Here is a 22110-nt window from a genome sequence, read left to right on the forward strand (position 1 = left end):
TGCTGGCATAGGTTAGACGGTTTGACTGGAACTGGTAAGCCGGAGCGCTGCACCAGGTTCCAGTCTGATTTGGCATGGTTTCTACGGCTGGATGCCTTTCCTAATACCAACCACTCCAAGAGTGTAATGGGTACTTTTTATGTTTTGCCAGTCAACCACTATTCTTGGGAGGGTCATGGGGATAGAGTTCTCGGGTACCTCCTCCAAAGGGTCCTGTCAGAAACAACTGTCATTAAACTTTCCAGCTGGATTCCGAAGTATGACCAATGGAGACTATGAATGTTACCCAATTACCTCACTTGTGGTCTGCCCTTAGGTCTCCTGCCAGTTGGCTCTGCTTGAATAATTTGTTATGTGATCCTTTCCTGCAACATTCTAACCACAAATCTGTAGTACCAGGGTGGTGACCTCTCAATATGGAGAAGCAGCAGCTCAACTTGGAGAAACTCCCCGATCTCTAAGTTATGCACCCTGCTGAGTAATGTTATTCCAGAGATCCTTCAGAGGGAATTCTATGTTGGACACTTGTATTCACAATCATATTCTTTCAGTCATTACCCAATATTCATGGCTATAAGTGAGGATAGGCATGGAAACCAAACTGAAAATAGGGAGTTTGGCTTTTTCACTAGATTCTACTTTTTTAGGATCAAATGCTGAAGCTGGTGCATTACAGTACCAGAACCTACAATTCTAGTATCCAATTCAGCCTCCTGCCTCCCATCACTCATGAATACAGCTCAAAGATACTTAAACTTCCCCATTTCCCTCAGTGACGTTTGACTAGCATACAGAGTGCACTGGTAAGACTTTCTTGAATAGACCAGAACATAAAAAATCAGATTTTTGCCATAATTTATATATGCAGACTTTAAAATCTTCAGTTGCCTAAGTATTTGGCAGCTGAATTTTCTTCTAAGATTATCTTAAAATACGTCTTATTTTTTATTATTTCCTAATCAAAATAAGAAAATAGTAATATAAATCTTATTTCTAATGGAAGCAATTTGTTCCAAACCAGCAAATTACTTTAATGAATGTACAGGATTTCAGCTTGCATCCTAAACTTATCCTGTGCTTTATATTTAATTATACATATTTTTTTATTCCACTCACAGCCAAGCAATAGGAAGCATGCATGCACACACATACACGCACAGCAATATTATTATTAATCTCATATTCTACTTTTCTCTGCAGATACCTCTGACCTTCCGTCCAGCAAGGAAGCTAGTGTGGATCTGATAAAATTGGATGTTTCTCGCACCTTTCCACAATTCTGTATCTTCCAGAAAGTAAGTATTTATCATTTAAAGTTTGCCATCAGATATCAAATCAATGACATCTAGATTCTCCCGATTCCCCTTCACTCGATCCTTTGAACACTGAGCATCTGAGCACTATTTCGCTGATACACTGGGTTCCTGAGATGAACAAGCACACACTGCACTGGGCTGCACACCTGTCAACTGTATAGCTGCAACATGCTGGTTATCACTCTGATTACTATCAGATACAGTCATTGCTTTCCAGCTCAAAGTCACTTTCAGCCCCATAATCATTGCCATGTAAACTCTCTGAATCAGAATTGAGCAACTATTTGGTCTACAATGAAATATTTACCTGCAATTTTCAGTGTAATTTTACAAAAATACACTAAGATACCAAGAAAAGTTCTGTAAACAATGCTGCCCAAAGATCAGATGAAATAAGCTCTGTGATTAGCTGGTTTTTTGCTAAGCAATAAGTTTATAAATATGTACTTGTGGAGGTCCAAAAATTAGCCATGCACATGTGCTCTCTTCTTTTTCTTTCTTATCTTTCTCTCCCTCCATTCCTCCTCTCTCTCTCTCTCTCTCTGTCTCTATCACACACCTCTCTCTTGCATGCACACATTAATGATTATATGATGGGAGAGAGTGTCACATATGGAATTTTATGCAACAGAAAAACAAAGGCATATTCAAAGTAGAAACTTTCTCCTAATATAAGTTTTGTGCAATAAGTGCCTTATCCATTCCATATTCATTCATGATGTATAAAATTATTTTCTCATTTGCAGGGTGGACCATATCATGATCTTTTACACAGTCTTTTAGGAGCCTATGCTTGCTATCGACCCGATGTTGGTTATGTAAGTTTACATCTGTTTCTGTTATCTTTTACTTGTTTCTATCATTGGAGTCTGGTCATGCTGGTGCACCACCTTGAAGAATTTTAGTTGATGAATGGAACCCTGTACTTATTCCATTTATCTCTTTTGTTTTACCAAAATACTGGTACTTATTCTATTGATCTCTTTTGCCGAGCTGCTAAGTTGCAGGGATATAAATACACCATCACCAGTTGTCAAGCAGTGGTTGAGGAGAGACACAAATACACACGCACGTGTGCGCACATGCACACACACACACACACACACACACACACACACAATTAAGATAGTACTTTCTTACTTCCTGGGAGCAAGGTAAAGCCCTCTTTACAAATTAGTAAACATTCAAATTTTAGTTTCTCATATTTAAAAGTTTAAAATGCTGCCATAGTATTCATTCACCCATTAGCAATCAAATTATTCTGTCCACTGTAATGCTTATTTATTCACTTTATTTTGAATTAATCATGCATTATCTTGTACCTTCAAAATTTTGATGAAGTGATTGTTTATTTTTAGAATGACATTGTAGGGTAGGTCTGGGAGGCTGGATCTGGCCAATTTGAATATAAAACAGATAGAATATTTGGCCTGGATGTTGCCAGTTTAAACACTAATGGGTTAAGTATTCTTTTAGTGGATGCACATAGCTTAGTGGTTAGGATGTTGGACTCCTGGTCATAAGATTGTGGTTTTAATTCCTGAACCGGGTGACGTGCTGTGTTCTTCATTTCACATTGCTCCAGTTCACTCAGCTGGCAAAAATGAGTCATCCTGTGACAGACTGGTGTCCCGTCCAGGTGGGGAATATATATGCCATGAAACTGGGAAACTGGCCCTTATGAGCTGGTATGACTTGAGAAGGTAACTTTACCTTTTTTTTGGCCCTTTTTACTTTTTTAACTATTTTTAAAATTGATTTGTATTATATCTCTCCTTCTTCATCACAGGGTTCACTCAGCTGGCAAAAATGAGTTGCACCTGTGTTTCAGAGGTCCAGCCTTGTCATATTCTGTGTCACGCTGAATCTCACTCTGAACTACATCAAGGGTACATATGTCCGTGGAGCGCTCAACCACTTACATGTTAGTTTCATGAGCAGGCTGTTCCATTGATTGGATCAACTAGAACCTTTGTTGTCATCACTAACAGAATGCCAGTTTATCATGGGTTGGGTCCAAAACAAAAAAATACATTAATAAATTAGTCATTTCCACATACTTTGTAAATGGAAGAAACAACAGATTCACTGACATTAAACTTGTGCCCCACAACAGCAAAGCTTCCACCATCATGTAATTTCTTGATCGTTTCTACTTTTACCTGTAGAGAATGCACTCAACTGTATCATTTGTTAGGTTTAGGTGCTTTCATATTTTTACTGTTCATTGGTTTTATGTTGATCATCATCATCATCATCATCGTTTAACGTGATGATGATGATGATGATGATGATCAACTGGATATGAGTATATAAATTCTTATAGAAAAAAATACACAGCCTCATAGCATGGGCATGTAAACATAAGCAATAATCAGCACATTCTGAGTAGCTGAGTACTGTGGATGGTTGCAGGGGTGCATGCTATCACAGATCCATCCATGATGAGTGCAACAGGGTTCAAAATTGAAGGCACTGTGTTCCCAATCAGTGATGAATGAGTCAGTGGTAAACAGGGCTACATCAATAAAAAAATAAAGTATTAATGAAGTATCAAGGTCGTGAGACACTGTCATTATAAAATAAAATGTCACTAAGATGACTATATTAGTGGATAAACTTGTTCAACATACAGTCTCGTACCAACTTAAATAACTTTTAGATACTTTCTTCAAATGTTCACACATTATTCACCTGCCTGCAACTGATGAAACTGAAATAATTAGAACAAGAATACAATGCAACAACAGCTTATAACGTTTTTTTGTTTTTTGTTTATTTTTTTTTCCTATTGACAGGTTCAAGGAATGTCTTTCTTGGCAGCTGTGTTGCTGTTGAACATGGAGGTAGCTGATGCGTTTATCTGTTTTGCAAATCTTTTGAATGGTCCCTGCCAGGTTGCTTTCTTCCGTGTTGATGAAGGAATGGTGAGCAAATTTTTTTTAATTGTAAATTCCTTTACAACTAAAATAGAAATCTTACTTTAACTCCATACTTTTTTATTACCTCATTGTCTTAAAATCTTTTGTTTCATTTAGTAAATCTTTCTTCTATAGACACAAGACCTGAAATTTTGAGGGAGGGTACTAGTTGATTACATTGACCCCAGTGTTCAGCTGGTATTTATTTTACAGACCCTAAAATGATTAAAGACATAGTCAGCCTCAGCAGAATTTTAACTCAGAGCATAAAGCTGGATGAAATGCCACTAAATATTTTATCTGGCATGTTAATGATTCTGCTAGCTCACCACTTTTTTGTTTCTTTTAATAATAAAAAAAAACAACCCATTTTTTATTTGTTTATTTGTGTGTTTTTCTTCCCCTTGATGCTTTCTTTCTCTCTAGTTGTTACTGAAAGTCAGTAGTGATTGTCCTACAAGTGAATATGTTTTAGATCTTTCAATGCAGGCTGACTGCTGTGTTGTGTGGGAGTCAGTAAATATTTTTGGCCGGAAGAGATCTCAAAATCACTCTTGCATTTCTCTCTGTATTGACTGAGAATTATCCCTCCAAGAATCATTCTCTACAGATATTAGACTAGATACATTGAGTCAACATAGAAAAAAAAAATAATGCTAATTCAATGTACTCATAGCTCTCAGTTGATCAAATACTATATTCTCATCATTGAACCTAATAGACATTCATTTAGTCAATGCTTTTTCAGAGAGGCCATTAAATGCATCTTTCTTGGCATTTCAGCTCCTTGATTCTTATTATCTATGTATACTGTATTTTCTGGAATACAAGTCAGCATAGTATATAGTGTGAACATGTAGTGTAAACGTTCAAACATCATCACTATCTTTCCGAGTCTTTCTGCATTCCACATGGAATTTTTGGTCCTCTAAAGTCATTTTGGTGTTTAAGTCAACCTACCTTTTTTATGGCTGTCAATTTTGGTCTGAAAAATTTAACTTGTATGCCAAAAATTATGGTAAGTTTCATAAAGTTAACTGCTTTAAATACGTCTTGATATTCAACCAACAAAAATCAGTTATGACAACCATCTCCTGGCAGGAGATTTGTTGTAGAGACTGCTTTTATTCCTTATTGTGCCAAATACCAACAATTCTAGATGTTTGCTCTGTGAATATTCTTTAACCCTTTTTTCTCTATTTTTGTTTTTTTTAGATGAAGTCTTATTTTGATACTTATGATGAGTTCCTATTGGAAAATATGCCCCAACTCCACCATCATTTTGGAAGACAGAACTTGACACCCGACATTTACATTATAGATTGGTAAGTTACCATTATTCAAGGAGATCTTTGTTTCCCTTTATATTTGTATGTGTCATCAGAAGCATATGCTGCCACCAACTATATAAAGTTTAATTGATACTGAAATTGTCAGCATGTTAGGAAAGCAATCTAAGTATTCAATATAAGATGCTTTTTGGCAGGGATCCCCAACAGCTAGACCTTGGATCATTTGGTACCAGGTTGCACAAAAAGAATCAATTTTATTTCTATTTTATTGATTATAGCAGTCTACAGGGTGTTTTATTTTGAAAAATTACACTTCTGTCTGTGGCATAGCTAATAGGGAAGCAAAATGAAGGACTAATCTTCCCAAGCACATTTTTCAAAATTGGCACCGTTACAACCATTATTTTTTTTATATTCTTTTGTTACTTATATCAGTAGTTGTAAGTTTCATACATTATAACATTGTTACTGAAACAGGAAATTAATGAATGTAGAATACAATTACGTATATTATAACTAATGAAATATTTCATGTAATATAAGAGAAATGAGTTAAAAATTGTTTGACATGTGTCAATGCACCTTTTTTTTTATGTGCTCGCTTCCCCTAACTTTAGAACTTGCTATGTCTCTAGTCTGTGCCTCTTTCTCACACTTGTCTTAGTCAAAGTTTTTGCAAGCACCAATAAATTAGGCCCACAAGCTAAATGAAATTATAATATGAGTGCTAAATTCTTGGTCCATGCAAAAAAGATTGGGGACCACTGATTTGCTGGATTGAGGAAAGGTCTCTACCAGGTAAGAAAAAAATATTATTCCATAAACTACAAAATAAAAATGTTAAAATACAAAAGAATCAAAAGCTTATTAAACATAATTCTACATTCAGAATTATTTCTGATGAAGAATAAAGAAATTTGGTAGATTGTTCACTTACCTAAGGTGAACAACCTAAAAGGTTCTATAATAGTTAATCTTAAGTGTCACAGCAAAATACTTGATTAAAACTAAAGCTTGAGACCAATAAAGTTTTTAAAAAATAGTCAACATGGCTGTGTGGTTAAGTTCACATTGCAACCACATGGTTTCAGGTTCAATACCTTGTGAGTGAATTTAGTTGACAGAAAGTCTGTCATGTGTGTTTGCAGCTTTATATTTGTCTCTTCTCATCACTTAGGCAACCAGTGTGAGTTTATTTGTATCCCTGTAACTTAGCAGTTCAGCCAGAAGGGACTGATAAAAGAAGTACCAGGCTTAAAATATGTACTGAGGTTGAATTGGTCAACTAAACCCTTCGAGGCATAGGTGCAGTCCAATGACTGAAACAAAATAATAAAAATGTAAAGAATTGGTGTACCATAAGAAGAAAATGCTAACATTTCAATAGAGCCCTTTGGGAAACAAAGAACACTGCTTTATTTTCTCTGTAAGGAATTTTAAAAAAATAGTTAATATTGATATTTCCCTGTATTAAAGACTAAGAAATATCTGTTTGTACTATTCTTTACTATTGTAGTAACTAAAACCACAGCACAAATAAGCTTTGATCAAATTCAGTCTTGAGATATAATTATATGTCTCCAATTTCTTTCACTTTGGTACACAGCAACAGAATAATTTTTTTGTTGAGTAATTGGATCTGTCTTGCTTTTCATTCATCCAATTTTTGATTCTCTTTATTGCTATCATTTACATTTCTTTCATTGTTGTGCTATATTTACAATTCTATTTTACTGATGATAAGCATTGTAATTTTCTCTAAATTGTTATAGATGCAGCCGTGGCTGTGTGGTTAAGAAGCTTGCTTCCCAACCATGTGGTCTTGGGTTCAGTCCTACTGTGTTACACCTTGGACAAGTATCTTCTACTATAGCCCCTGAAAGAAGCCTGTCATATATATATATAAAATAATAATAATAATCCATGATCACATTTTTCTTACGATCATAGTTTATATTCCTCTGATGATTACAGTACAGTCTGTAGTGTACATGGACATCTGGTGGATCATTCACCTCTAGAAAACTGCTATTGCCAGTTGGTAACATTAGGCTGTGGCCAGCATAATAAAATAGGAGCTTTGATATGCATATTCATAAACGAATTTAAAGGATGTGTGTGTACCCTTGTCTAGATATCTCATGATGGTTGTAAAGAAGCATCATTTCATACAAGCAAACTTATTTGTTTCCAGTCTTTTGTGAAAAACATGTCTAGTTATGGGAAAATATCACCTTGCTTGGAAACAGGTGAAGTTTGGTGACAGGAAGGGCATCTGGCCATAAAAAATCTGCATCAACAGATTCTATCTGCTACCTGCAAGCATGGGAAAGTGGTCATTAAATGATGATGTTATATTGAGTTAGCAAGAAAGTAATTTTGGTTTTTTAGTGTGAAATAAAAATCCTTTTTTTTTTTTCATACAAAGAATGAACTTCAATCAGTTATATATTTTCCATTTTGTTCAATGACCTTTTGCCATCTTTCTGGTAACTTCATGATTCTGCAATTATAGAACTTCTGGCCCTTATCAGCCAAAAACTAAAGCAAGTGCAATTTCAGGTCATCATCATTATTGAAAGTTTTACCATTCAAAGAATTTTGCAAACTTCAAAATAAATGGTAATCAGGGCTATATGGTGCATGTGACATCACTTCCCAAACAAACTCCAATAATTTTTCACAAGTTAGCAAAGGCATGTATGGTCTAGCATTGTCATGGTCAAACAGGATTCCTTTATGATTAGCCAATTCTGACCATTTTTCTTTGATTGCTTTCTCCAGTTTCATTAGTTGTTGACAGTAAACATCTGAATTGATTGTTTGGTTCTTTGGAAGCAGCTCAAAATACACAACACTTTTGTAATCCCACCAAATTGACAGCATGACCTTTTTTATGCAATTCAGCTTTCAATGTGGTCTGTGCTGGTTCATTATGTTTGGACCAGGATCGTTTTTCGATTGATGTTATTGTAGACAATCCATTTCTCATCACCAGTGATGATTCGTTTAAAAAAAGGTTGATTTCATTGCGTTTGAGATGCATATCGCAAATATTGATTCATTTTGTTAAGTGAATCTCTTTCAATTTATGTGGAATCCAAATAGCGAGCTTCTTAACGAGTCTAAGACATTTTAAATGATTTTCAGTTAAGTGATACATTTAACCTCTCTGCAATCTCTCACACAGTTATATGATAATCAGATTCAATTATGGTTTTGATTTGGTCATCATCAACTTCAGTTGGTCATCTTTGAGTGAAAAATCTCCAGAACAGAATTTTTAAAACCATTTCTGACCTATCTGTTCTGTTAAGCAATCAACACCATAAACTTCACATATCTCTTTGTGAACCTCAGCAGCTTTCTTGCCTTTACAGAAACAAAAAAGCAAAATATGGTGAAAATGTTCATTTTTGCACTCTGTGTTAAAATTGATGCTGAACTAACAGCTGTAAACAAAATTACATGCAATTTGCTTCTAAAGTAAGCTAAAAGTAACGGCTATCAAATGTGAAAAGGAAAAAAATCACAACATTGTAAAAAGTCATTCAAAAAAATCGTATCTCTATCTATTTGTGAAAAACAAAATTACTTTCTTGCCAACCCAATATAATATATATAAAAAATTTTTTTTTCTTTTTCTTTTTCTAGGATATTTACAATATTTAGCAGATCCTTACCCCTTGATGTTGCATGCAGAGTTTGGGATGTTTTTTGCCGAGATGGAGAAGAATTTTTATTCAGAACTGCCTTGGGTGAGTAATATTCACTTGTGTGTAAACACAAGATATAGACCAGTATGGTGTATGTGAATAGTTTTTTTTAAAGTCAGAATCCTGTTTACTTTGTCACATGGTCTAATCACATGGTCTAATCACTTCATTAGAATTCTCTTAATTTCTCTTTGTTCTGTCTTCCTCTTTTATCTAAATATACAACTATGACTGGCATTCCATCAGTTACACAGACATGTGTACGCTTTATGTAGTTCTCAAGGAGATTGTGTGACACAGAATGTGACAAGGTTGGCCCTTTGAAATACAGGTACTACTCATTTTTGCCAGCTGAATGAATTGAAGCAACATGAAATAAAGTGTCTTACTCAAGGATACAACACATCACCAGGAATTGAACTCACGACCTTGTGATCATGAGCCAAATACCCTAACCATTAATTCACGCACCTTCAATATCTAAATATAACATATCACTAAACTTGGGTTCTTTAACATTTAAACCAACCATATCTGACTCAAATATTCAGCTTCTTTTATGTTCACACTGGCCAGATCTGGCTTCTCACACCTACCCCATAATGTCATTTTAAAACAAAATATCACCTCATTGAAATCTCTAAGTTATGAGATATTGCATGGTTAATTCAAAACAATGTGAATAAATAAGCATTACATTTGACTGAGTAATCTGAATGCTAAACAGTTAAAAAAAAAGTTCAGTGAGATATTTTTAGTGACACATTTGTGGTTGTTCTGCTTTTGGTTTTTTTTTTTTCTTCAGTTTCACATCATCTATTGCCATTCTCAAATGTTGCCTGCTATCTACCATTCCAGTTTGAATAAAGCATTTTTGTTGATCTAGTTCATATTGCCTTCTCATAGCTCAACAACTTCAACAAATATTGCTTAACCCTTTAACTGCAAAATTAAATTTCATAGTTATTCTAGTACTGCTGTTAAATGTCTGCCAAAAAATAGAATTGGTATTTTCTACAAGTCACATTGCCTCAATAAACTTCATATATCTCAGCAAAAAAAAATATATAGTTTCTAATATGACATTCCTCAACAAAAGATAGAATAACATATAAAACTGTTTTTTTATAGTTAAGAGCAATGAAATTTTGAGTGGATTATCTGATTTCCACAGTGAAAGGGTTCTAATGTTAGGTTGTGATCAATATTTGATTGTGTATATCAAATTATTATATCATTTGCATCAAAATTGTGAAAGCACACCAGAACTAACACAGATTACTGTATTTTCCTTAATTCAGCATTCAGGTTAGTAATATTTTGAGAGTCATTGTTAATTCTTCTTCTATCTGTACTACAAGTAATATTGAAAAATATTAAACACTGAAATGTGTTATCATGGAAATATAACTGGAATATATTTTAGAAAGAATAACAGAAAAGAGCAAATTATTGTAGTATATATATGTTGTATGTGATTGTTGAAAAATTATGTTATATATTTGTGATAAATTTCAGAAAGTCTTATATAGAAAACTGCACTCTTTCAATAGTTGTGTATGGTCTGTATTTGAGATGAAAGTTTTCTTGGGGATACTCCTTAATATTGCAATAATAACCTTTTATTAAGGGAGGTCGAAATCACATGATCTGGTAGTCTTGGCACTGGCGGTGGCAGGGATTTGTCTCCCTGCTAGCAATATAAAAAAGATTGCATTTTGTACCAAAAGCCAATATGAGAGTTTTTCCCATGGTAACTACTGCAGTATAGTTTGTTCTAATAGAACATTTAAGTGGAGATAAATAAATATTACCTTTTATTAAAATATACTAATGCTAACACTGGAATTCAGTGAGACTTAAAACAATCTGTTGTAAGTTTAAAATCTCCAGTGTATATTGTACTTTTCTTTCTCAAAAGTTTTTATTTGTTATTATCAAGGACTGTGATAGTACATAATATTTCAATTTTCAAATCTTTATTTTCATTTTTATCCAACTGTATTTTTTAAAAATTTATTTCAGGGATCTTACACCTCTACCAAAATCTTCTTCTTGAAATGGATTTCATCCATCTTGCCCAGTTCCTTACCAAATTGCCAGAGGATATATCTTCAGACCAATTGTTTCGCAGTGTCCAAGCAATTCGGTTGTCTATTGATAAAAAGAAATTTGCTCAAGTACTTGCTGGACATCGAGAAGCAAGAGAGCGATCAGACTACTTTTGAATTTTTACTCATTGTGATCAAATTTTGTTAACTCTGTTGGACACTGGATTACCATTTTTGTATGCTCTGCTGGATAATGGATAATCTATTTATCATGCTGTACTGGACAATGGATTGTTCATTTCTCATTACTGGACACCAGAATCTCCTTCTGCACACACAGACTTGGATTAGAAATGTAACATATGTAATTCACTTCTAGTGATGCTAACCAAGCAAAGAATATTACTTTATGACCATTCATCATTGTAGGGCTCTATGGAATTCATTGACACTTCTGCTTCTTAAAATAGATGAAACATTTCCCTTCACTGCAACAGAAGCAGCAAATTGTAATAATTTACTTGAACTACTCTTTCAACAGATGATGTTTACAATATCTTCCCTATTCCCAACATAATCACAGTTCCTTGAATAGGGGGCAGGAATATGTTTACAATATTCCTCTTATTTTGTATATGTTCCATTTTATTAGGAATTTATTTGTTTCTACATCATTTTTTTTTTCTAAAATTAATTTCTGCAGATTTTTCTTCACTTCAGTTTGCCTTTATTACATTTTAAACATTTGATACTTAGATATCTAGATTATCTTTAATATTTATACTCACTGAGTTTTCCTCTCTATTATATTTATTTTGTTTGTTTTTGGAATTTAAAAAAAAAATTTTCTGTGTTAAGTGCATTTTTTTTTAAAGTTGATACCCACCGTTATATCTTGTACCTGGTGTTTCTATACCAGTTTGAACATTGCTAAGTTGACAGCCATTAAAATTTTATCTTCTATCAGAATAAACCCATTAGAAGAAATTGTTGGAGGCCTTGCTGTATTACAAGAAATTTAATGCAACTATGATCCTTGCTAAAAAAAAAAAAAACTCTTTTAGAAATATGGGACATTTTGTGTGAATCATTTCTTCTGGTGGATGTGTTCAAGACTGAAAATACAATGCCATATTTACAGGGTTTTATATACATGTATATATATATTAGTTGCTGGTATTTATAATTACTAATACTTTGCTCCTTGTCATTGTTGCTTATATTTAGTTAATGACAACAAATGATAAATGCCAATTCCTTAGAGGGTTGAATCTGGTTGTGTACTTCACTCAGGAAAACTGCTGTTGGTTGCCATTATGTATATTTTCCCCAACCACCCATCTCATTCCTAAAATATTAACTTGATTAACTCAATCAGTATTTTTTGGCCTACCTGTTGTTGCAATCACTAGACAATTAATTCTTCAGTAATGGCAATTTATATCATTTCATCTAATTCTAAGAGAGCAATAATCTGGCTAGTTTTGCTTTTTATGTTTACAAATAAGAATTTTAAACCAATGTTCAATGTTTAATATTGGTTCTTAGACGACCAATGTTTAATATTGGTTCTTAGACGACCAATGTTTAATATTGGTTCTTAGACGACCAATGTTTAATATTGGTTCTTAGACGACCAATGTTTAATATTGGTTCTTAGACGACCAATGTTTAATATTGGTTCTCTTTCCAACTTGTAAAAAACCCTGATGCTGTTATAAAATAATTTCAAGTTATCAAGTTATTCTGGAATAATCATTTTATTTAGCTTCTGTTAGTCAAACAAGCCGTTATAAAATAACAAGATAAACTAACCTAGTTTGTTTGTTTTTGTTTTTGTTTTTTATTAGTTTTAATATTTACAGTTTATCCACTTTTATTTTTGTTCTTCAAAAGAAAATGAGAAAATGAACTGATGCTTCATCTTTTCTCTCTCTCTTTACTTTTTCCCTGTCTTATACACACATATGAAAAGGGTTGTGGACTATAGTTGTTATTGTTTGTCTTTGTTAGTTGTCTGTTTGCTTTTATTTCCACTTGGTTTTTCTGATAGCAGACTACTTTGAAGATAAAACTTCAATGGCTACAATAATTAACATTGTAATATTTTTTCATAATTTGGAAAATGATTATGGCATTTCCTTTTCCAGTTTGAGATTACTTGTATAACATATTTGACTGTCACAAAGCAGTTAACAATAATGAAAGGGCCTTTAGGCAGCTTGTTTTATTTTATTATTATTATTATTATTATTATTATAATACTAATAAAGGACTGAAATTCTATCTCTGAAACATCTATAAAAACTTGATATTTGTGCTATTTTGTTAATTCTAATATTTCTGCCAGCAGATTAGCAGGATATATGCACTACAAATATGCCATATTTTTCTAGTTGGATGACATACCAAAACCTTCAATAATGTTGGTATATTTGGGCGGTGGGGTTCAACCTTGCCCTAACCAACAGCAGCTTGTTGGACTAGAAGAGAAAAATCATAAAAATATAAAAACTTTTCCATGTTTTACAAGTTAAATGACTGTTGATAAAACATGACATCTCAAACAGGTCAAGGAATTTATATGACTTTTGCTACAGATTGGCAGGAAATATTCCTAATAACATTAAACTATGAACAAAATATATAGCAATAGTCATTATTTCAAATGAAACCATTGAAAATTCCATTCTATTTTTATTTTATTTTACTTGAGGAAATGTATGAAAAAAATTAATAATAATGCCTTGGTGATGCTGCTAATACTGTTTGGTTAGCTTTGTTAAGAGTGACAACTGCTGGAGGCTGAAACATTGGAGCAGTGTGCTTCCCTCTTGCTGCATCACCACTTTTTCAGAATACTCACTGACAGCTGTGTGTGATTTTTTTAATGTGTGTTGTGTGTTTGCATTAAAGTTTTTACACACTATTTCATTGTTATCCAAATTTGTATTCTTTTATTTAAAAAAAAAAAAATTATGTTTTCCTTTCCTCCCATAGCATTATTATAAATTGTATAAATAAAGTTTTTTGATTTATAAGTTGCCAGGATGTGCAGCTGAAGATTCCCTCACCATTTGATGTGATAAAACAGTTATCTGTGAGTTATTTTTGCAGCAAATGCTTTGGTAGCAGCACTTCCGTAGAGCCTAGCCTTTCAGCTATGAAACCAACAATCCATTTTATCTCCTTGTGTTGCAACTGCCAATGTCCAGTGGTGCCAGATTACATCAGTTCTGCAGCTGAGCATGTCCAAATATCTTTCCATTATCAACCAGAATCTCTCTCTGTACAAGACAAATTAACAAGAATTAAAGTTTTACAATATTCTTACTAGCAGATTTGTTGATTGCTGTAATGATTATTTAAAATCAAAATCAAAGGAAAATTACTTTTTTTTTTTTTTTTTTTTTGACATTGTTTCTTTTTCTGAAATGCTATTAATAATTGGTTGAAATATCCAATCATAACTTGAGGACTAATTAATATAATACCAGATCTATCATTTCCTAATTGAAATGACAATAATGTTATTGAGGTAATAAAGTGAACATGACAAACCACCCTTACAGAAAGTCATAGCATAAACAGAGAAAAATCTACAGACATATTGAGAGAATAACTTTGTAAGTAAGCAAACATTCCTTATAACAGATAAACAATAGCACATTTATTGGATCCCTGTTCTTTCTAATCTGCCATGGTCTATTTGGGCAGTAGTCTCAATCAATTGCCCAGTTTCTGAGGAGCACCTAAGGGAGTTAACTCTGTTGCAAGTATTCAAACCAAGTCTCCATAGTTAGATTTTATTCTACTTGTCTTCAAAAGTGCAGAAGCTCCTGGACTATTTGTTTACAGGGAAATACAACAAACATCACCGCCTATAGCTCAGTGCTATTTTTTTTTATATGGAATCACAGAATGTAAACATTCACACACATGTACATATGAAAGTTGTCTAAGAATTCATGAGTCAAAAAAAACATGCACCTATATATATATCAATAGAGTGGATATATTAACGTATACAGTATTATAGCTCCATTTCGCATTGAGTATTAAACAACAGTACAATTAAGTAACACCACATACTCTTCAAAGTATGCATATGTGTGTGTATTTGTGTATGTATGCACATATATGGGTATAAGGGCATAAGTATATGGGTATATGTGCATATATATATATATGTGTGTGTGTATGTGTATGTATGCATATATATGGGTATAAGTGTATGTATATATATATATATATGCGTGTGTGTATAATAATTGATGAAAGCAACAAAAGATAGATTTAGCATTGATTCTTATTCAATACGATGATTGTTTCAACCCATCCTGCAACTGTCCATTATGGGTAGGATTTTGTGTCTGTGTGTGTGTGTATATATATATATATATATATATATATGATGGGCTTTGTACATTTTCTGCAGTTTCCATCCATCAAATTCATTCATTAAGTATTGGTTAACCTGAGGCTATAGTAGAAGACACCCAACACTGCACCACAGGATTGAACTCAAAACGGCATGCTTGTGAAATGAAATTCTTAACCATACAGCCAAGCTTGCACCTAAAAACATATATATGGAGATATCCTTCCTATTTAGATATCTTAAATAATTTCAGTAAAAATGCTTTACCTTCAGCTATAATACAAACTCAATTAAATACACTACATATACATGTTAAATTCTTGATTCTTATAAGATTTATTTTTCCCCTCATAGCAACATACTTTCAAAACATCAAGATAGTTTTTCTATCTAAGAAGAAAAAGAAATAAAATTGCTTTGACTTTTTTTTTCTCTAAATGTTATCAAATTGTTACTTTCTTTTTCAATTTTATATTGTTCTTTCATTGAAATTTAATTTTAGATCATGAATTAGAACTTGTAATAATAAATCATTATGAATAGGCATGGCTATGCGGTAAGAAGCTTGCTTTGCCACCACATAGTTACGGGTTCAGTCCCACTGCATGGAACCTTGAGCAAATGTCTCCTACTACAGTTGCAGGCCAACCAAAGCTTTGTTAGTGGATTTGGTAGGTGGAAACTGAAAGAAGCCTGTCATATATATATATATATATGTTTTTGTGGCCAGGTTTTGGTCCCCACCACTGCTTGACAACAGGTGTTGGTGTGTTTACCTCCCAGTTTGGCCTATGAAATTGGTAGAATAAGTACCAAGCTTGTAAAAAAAAAAAAGAGTACTGGGGTTCAATTCACTTTCCTAAAAGTTCAAGATAGTGCCCCAGCATGGCCACAGTCTAATGATTGAAACAAGTAAAAGATAATACAATATACTAAGAGAAAATTATTGGCTTTTAATATCAACAAATTAGATTGAAAATAGGGGCCCAATAATGCTAAGTATCCGATAACAATGCCACAGTCGTCATCATCATCATCATAATGGTTTTGCATATTTTTTTTTGTTCTTTTTCTCTTTCTTTGTGCTGCCATGTGTTAGACAGGTCTGCTTCAGCTCAGTTACTGACCATTTCTTGCAGTCTCCATTGTAAGATCAAACTTCACAATCTTTCCCTTGGTCTTCCTAATCTCAGAGAACATCTTGAAGAAATATGTTCTAAAGTTAAATCCTCCAGCATTTAAACTGGCGAAAATATTCTACCTAGTGTGTGCACAAACTGACCTCTCACAGTAACCCTACAGTGTCATTCTAAAGATTACAGTTACATTGTCAAAATCTCAAAGCTACAAGATAATGCATGATTAATTCAAAACTAAACAAATAAGCATTACATTTGACTGATTAATGTGAATGCTAAAGGGTAAAACTTTGGAAAAAATATTTAGAAAAATCTCTGCTTACTATTGCCAAGTATATGTATGCAAACTGGCCATATTTGGCCTAAATATTCTACTTCCTTTATGTTGAAACCAGCCAAATATAGCCACTTACACCTACCCAATGATAACATTCCCAAAGTAAAGCGTCACGTCACAGGAATCTCAAAGCTACAAGATAATGCATGACTAGTTCAAAACAATGTGAATAAATAAGCATTACATTTGACAGTAATCTGAATACAAAAGAGTTAAAGTAAATACATCATTAAAAGGTAAATTTACTTTGGTATATGTCCAGACATAGCCTCCCTTATGGACATACTGTGTTCAAAAGCAATATATATATATATATATATAAATTTAGTAAATGGAGTAATACGCATATGTTAAATGAATTCTTTTATTTCCAACATTCGGTTAAAATGTCTTATGGTTAAGCTGGTTCCTATGTATTTCCCTGAAGCGAAGATTACATCTTTATCAACATCACCTATTCCTTTGGAAGGAACCATTTGTAATCTTCAAAACATATGTTGGAAATAAAAGAATTCATTTAACATATGCGTATTACTGCATTTACTAAATTGCCCAAAATTACAGGGAGTTTCTACCTCATAAACAGGAGTTACAGCACAGTCATTTTGTGATCTTTGCTACCCTGGTATCTATTAACCAATTTATTTTGTCGGAGTTAATTATTAACCAAGAGAAAATAAATACATATAATATCTATATGAAAGGGAGACAAAAATCATCCCAGCAGCAACAAAACAAGAATGCTAAATGCATTTTGGCCTCATTGGGTCTTGTCAATGGTATGTACTCACAACCAGCCACATACTTAGATGAAGTTTTGCCACCTTTGATAGATAGAAAAACAGTGAAAAACATTCACTGGTATTGCAAATAGCCACCCTTATTTTTTATGTTTATGTATTTGTTCTGCAAGATTCTTGATGTGAAATTGTGTTGAAACAGATATTGTTATATTTGGGGATGGTCATATTCTTACCATTTATACACACACTATACATACTTGATCTTCACTTCAGCTTTATTATTATTATTCTCTCCACAAATTTCAGGCCTTGTGCCTTTAGTAGAAAGGATTATTATTATTATTATTATTATTATTAAGGTGATTAGCTGGCAGTATTGTTAGCACGCTGGACAAAATGCTTAGCGGTATATATATATATATCCTCATCATCATCATTTAATGTCCGTTGTCCGTGCTGGCAAGGTTTTCTACAGATGGATGCCCTTCCTAATACCAACGACTCCAAGAATGTAATGAGTGCTTTTACATGCCACTAGCACGGGTACCATTTGTATGACACGGGGGTGCTTTTACATGCCACCAGCATGGGTGCCCATTTGCATGACACCGGTATCTGTCACGACTGCGATTTTGCTCGGCTTGATGGGTCTTCTCAAGCACGACATAATGCCAAAGGTCTCAGTCATTGCCTCTGTGAGACTCAAAGAGCATGCTTTTCCACCTTGTCCTGTCTTCTTGGGACTACCTGTACCACAGGTTCTCTCCACAGTTAGAGATTGGCACTTCTTTACATAGCTGTCCTCGTCCATGTGCATCACATAACCATACCAGCACAGTCGTCTCTCTTGATCCTAATACTCTGTCGAACATGCACATCCAGTGAAGCATACTGGCTTCATCTCTTTCAAGCCTATGCATGTCCTTGGTTGTCACAGCCATGTTTCACTGTCATGCAGCATAGCTGTTCGCAAACAGCCTAATCTTATTCTCACAGCAATGCTCCTGGAGCATCCACCTCCACTAATAACTTGATCACCTATCTACTATCTCTAGCTTGTCCCACTAGCAGTTGATGGAGTCTATTTTCTGCCCATTTTCAGTGTTTATTGTACCTGAGCATCTTCCACATACAAAAGCTAGCTTTCCTGTTAACCTTCCTCTGATATTGCAGCACCTTTTATGTGTCCAAAGCATACACTGGGTGCATCTTATGGAGTTTCTACCTACACCTTTTCTACAGACTGAAGGGGTTTGTGATTTGCCTTCTTATTTACTAAGACTTTGGTTTTTGCTAGGTTAACTCTAAGACCCTTTGATTCTAGACCTTACTTCCATACCTGGAACTTCTCTTGTTCAAGTAGTGATTCAGCTATAAGAGCAAGGTCATCAGCTTGGAGGAACTCCCAGGGGCAGCCTGTTTTGAATTCCTCTGTTATTGCCAAGAGGACTATGATGTACAAGAGGGAGCTGAGCACAAATCCTTGGCGAATATCTACTTGTACCCCCTGAATTCTTTGCTGTACTCAGTGCCAACCCTTGCCTTACTGGTAGCATCCCTGTACATGGCTTGTATAGCTCTCACCAGTCACTCATCTATCCTTAGTTCCCACATTGACCACCAGATAAGGGATCAGGGGATCATGTCAAAGGTTTTCTCCAAGTCAACAAAGGACAAGTATAAAGCTTTATCTTTGGCTAGGTATTTCTCCTGCAGTTGCCTTATCAGAAATATAGCATCAATGGTGCTTCTCCCTGGCACAAAACCAAACTGTATCTCATCTAAGCCATTAATTGGGCTATGACTCTCTCTGTAACTTTCATCACCTGATACCTCTATAATTATTTCTTTCTAAGGCATCACCTTTACCTTTGTAACAGTTGACTATGGTGCTGCTACACCAATCATTGTGTATGACCCCTTTGTGAACCCCTGATTTTATAATACAGGTGACCCATACTGCCAGATATTTTAAGCATCTCAGCAGAGATTCTTGATGGGCTGGGGGCTTTTCCTGTCTTCTTATCCTTAATTGCTTTATCTACCATGGAACTGTTGACTTGGGCTGCTGGTCCCTCAACTGGGTCAACATTTGGCAGACTCTCCTCTTCTCACTCATTCTCTACATTCAGCAGTCTTTCATAATAGCATTTCCAAGCCTCTTTCTTTGCAGAATCATTACATGCAAGTGCACCATCATCCATATGGACACAGTTCTCTCCTGTGATATCACAATTTTCTCTCACAAACTGTCGTGCAATCTGAAACAACTCAGTTCTTTCGTCCTCATATCGGCAAACTTTTTTTTTCTGGTTCTCCTTGGCTAGACATGCTTGTCTCCTAGCATGCCTTCTGGCAATCTGATACAGTTCCCTGCTACCCACATTCTTCCAGGCTTGTTTCTTAGCTCTAATGGCCCTGTCTACCACATCGTTCCACCACCACCACCCTAGGTTTGGATGGGACTTTACACCAGTTACAGATTTGGTCTGTGGCACTCAGCAAGCTGTCCCCTCAGTTGCCCTCTACCTCACAAATCTGTACCTCCTCCTCCCTTTCATTGAATTTCTCAGTTAGGATGACACTAAATCACTAACCATATGAAGGGTCCTTAAGCTTCCAAATCCTTCTTTTCCAGATTGGTTTATTTCTTGGAATCCTTCTGGCCTGGAGTCTAAAGTCACTAATGTATATATATATATATATATTGAAATACATAAACAAATACGATACCACATAAACTCTCAATGTATTAAACGTTATCTCTGCTATTACTAAATGGCAATAGATAACAGCTCCACATGACAAGGGGAGATAATCTCAAGAATTCACCATAGTTGATATGCTAGTATGGAAAAGGACAGTCTTGGATGTGCACATATATAAATGTGTGCGTATGTATATATATGGGGTATATCTTGTATGTACAATTAAATGTATAAGTGCAACTGATGAGTTTAGAGCTTCTTATAGATTAGTAGTTTTCAACGGAGATCCATGTAAGATTTTTAGAGGTCCACACAGGAGAATAGTAAACTGGGGATCCCCAATAGTATTTCAAGGGCCCTTGAACATTTTCGTTTTATGCATTGCCAGAAACAGTTAGGTTTCTTTCTGTAACATTTTACCAAGTTCAACCCATCCAAGTTAATGTGTGAAAAACAAAATCAGAATTTCAAAGGAAGTTTCTTTGAAACTAATTTTTAAGCATCAAATGGCTAGGGGTGTTCCCAGAATAAAACAATAATCAAAGGAATCCATAGACAAAAAATGGTTGAGAATGCATAATACAGATTATCATCATCCAGTCAAGTGGTTTGGTTACTACTATATGTAGAACTACAGAGCAAATGGAGAAATTATGATAAACACAAGTGATATAGTCAAGAGCACATTTTGCATCAAAAGCCAATACAAGTTTCTCTCATGGTATCTACTGTAGTATAGTTTGTTCTAACAGAACATCCATATTTAAAACTATGTTTACATTTACTTTAACACATTTCTGTTTCATGTGCTTTTCCAACTTGACAAGCTTCAACATACCAGCAAATGCTTTGTTTGCCTTTTTTCTATATAGGAACAGAAGTTTCTGTCTAGCCCCAAATATCTGAGATAGTGTCTATCACTGAGGAGGTGAAATTAAGCTTTAAAAAAACCATGTCAGGTAGTCCATTGATGTCACTTGAATGTTGAATTGACCCCAGTACTTTATTTTTGAAGCCTGGTACTTATTCTACTTGTCTCTTTTACCAGATCACTAAGTTATGGGGATGTAAACACCCCAACACTGGTTGTCAAGTAAGGGGGGGGGCGGCAAAGACATACACACACACACATACGGGCTTCTTTCAGCTTCGGTTGGCCCAAGACTATAGAAGACACTTGCCCAAGGTGCCATGCAGCGAGACTGAACTCAGAGCCATGTAGTTGAGAAGCAAGCTTCTTACCACAGAGCCATGCTTAGAATAAACATACACATTATTTTGATCCTCACTGCTTCACATGACGATACTGCATGGATAATTCCAGTAAAATGCTTAAGTATTTGACGTCTCAACAAGACTGAAATTTTCATTCTACTCATGCACAATATCAAGAAACTTTGTTATTGATAGACACCACTTTCAAGATGGAATTAAGTACATGGGAGATTAATCTTCTGAAATTGCAAGCTATATGCCACTTATGCTTTTTTAAATCTTGAATCATTC

At 34.5% G+C, this 22110-nt stretch overlaps 1 protein-coding gene across 1 annotated transcript in view; it reads left to right on the forward strand.

Moving 5' to 3' along the window:
* Window positions 1–14629, forward strand: part of LOC106884228 (uncharacterized) — a 151764-nt gene extending 137135 nt beyond the window's left edge. Inside the window, exons 7-12 of the mRNA XM_014935488.3 lie at window positions 1201–1295; window positions 2063–2134; window positions 4115–4243; window positions 5453–5562; window positions 9184–9287; window positions 11271–14629. Coding sequence (XP_014790974.2) covers window positions 1201–1295; window positions 2063–2134; window positions 4115–4243; window positions 5453–5562; window positions 9184–9287; window positions 11271–11473 — 713 coding nt within the window. The 3' untranslated portion in view covers window positions 11474–14629. The remainder of the gene's footprint in view (window positions 1–1200; window positions 1296–2062; window positions 2135–4114; window positions 4244–5452; window positions 5563–9183; window positions 9288–11270) is intronic.
* The last annotated feature ends 7481 nt before the right edge of the window (window positions 14630–22110 follow it).

Source organism: Octopus bimaculoides, chromosome 2, assembly GCF_046866305.1.
Source record: "Octopus bimaculoides isolate indiv1 chromosome 2, ASM4686630v1, whole genome shotgun sequence".
Classification (NCBI taxonomy): Eukaryota; Metazoa; Mollusca; class Cephalopoda; order Octopoda; family Octopodidae; genus Octopus; species Octopus bimaculoides.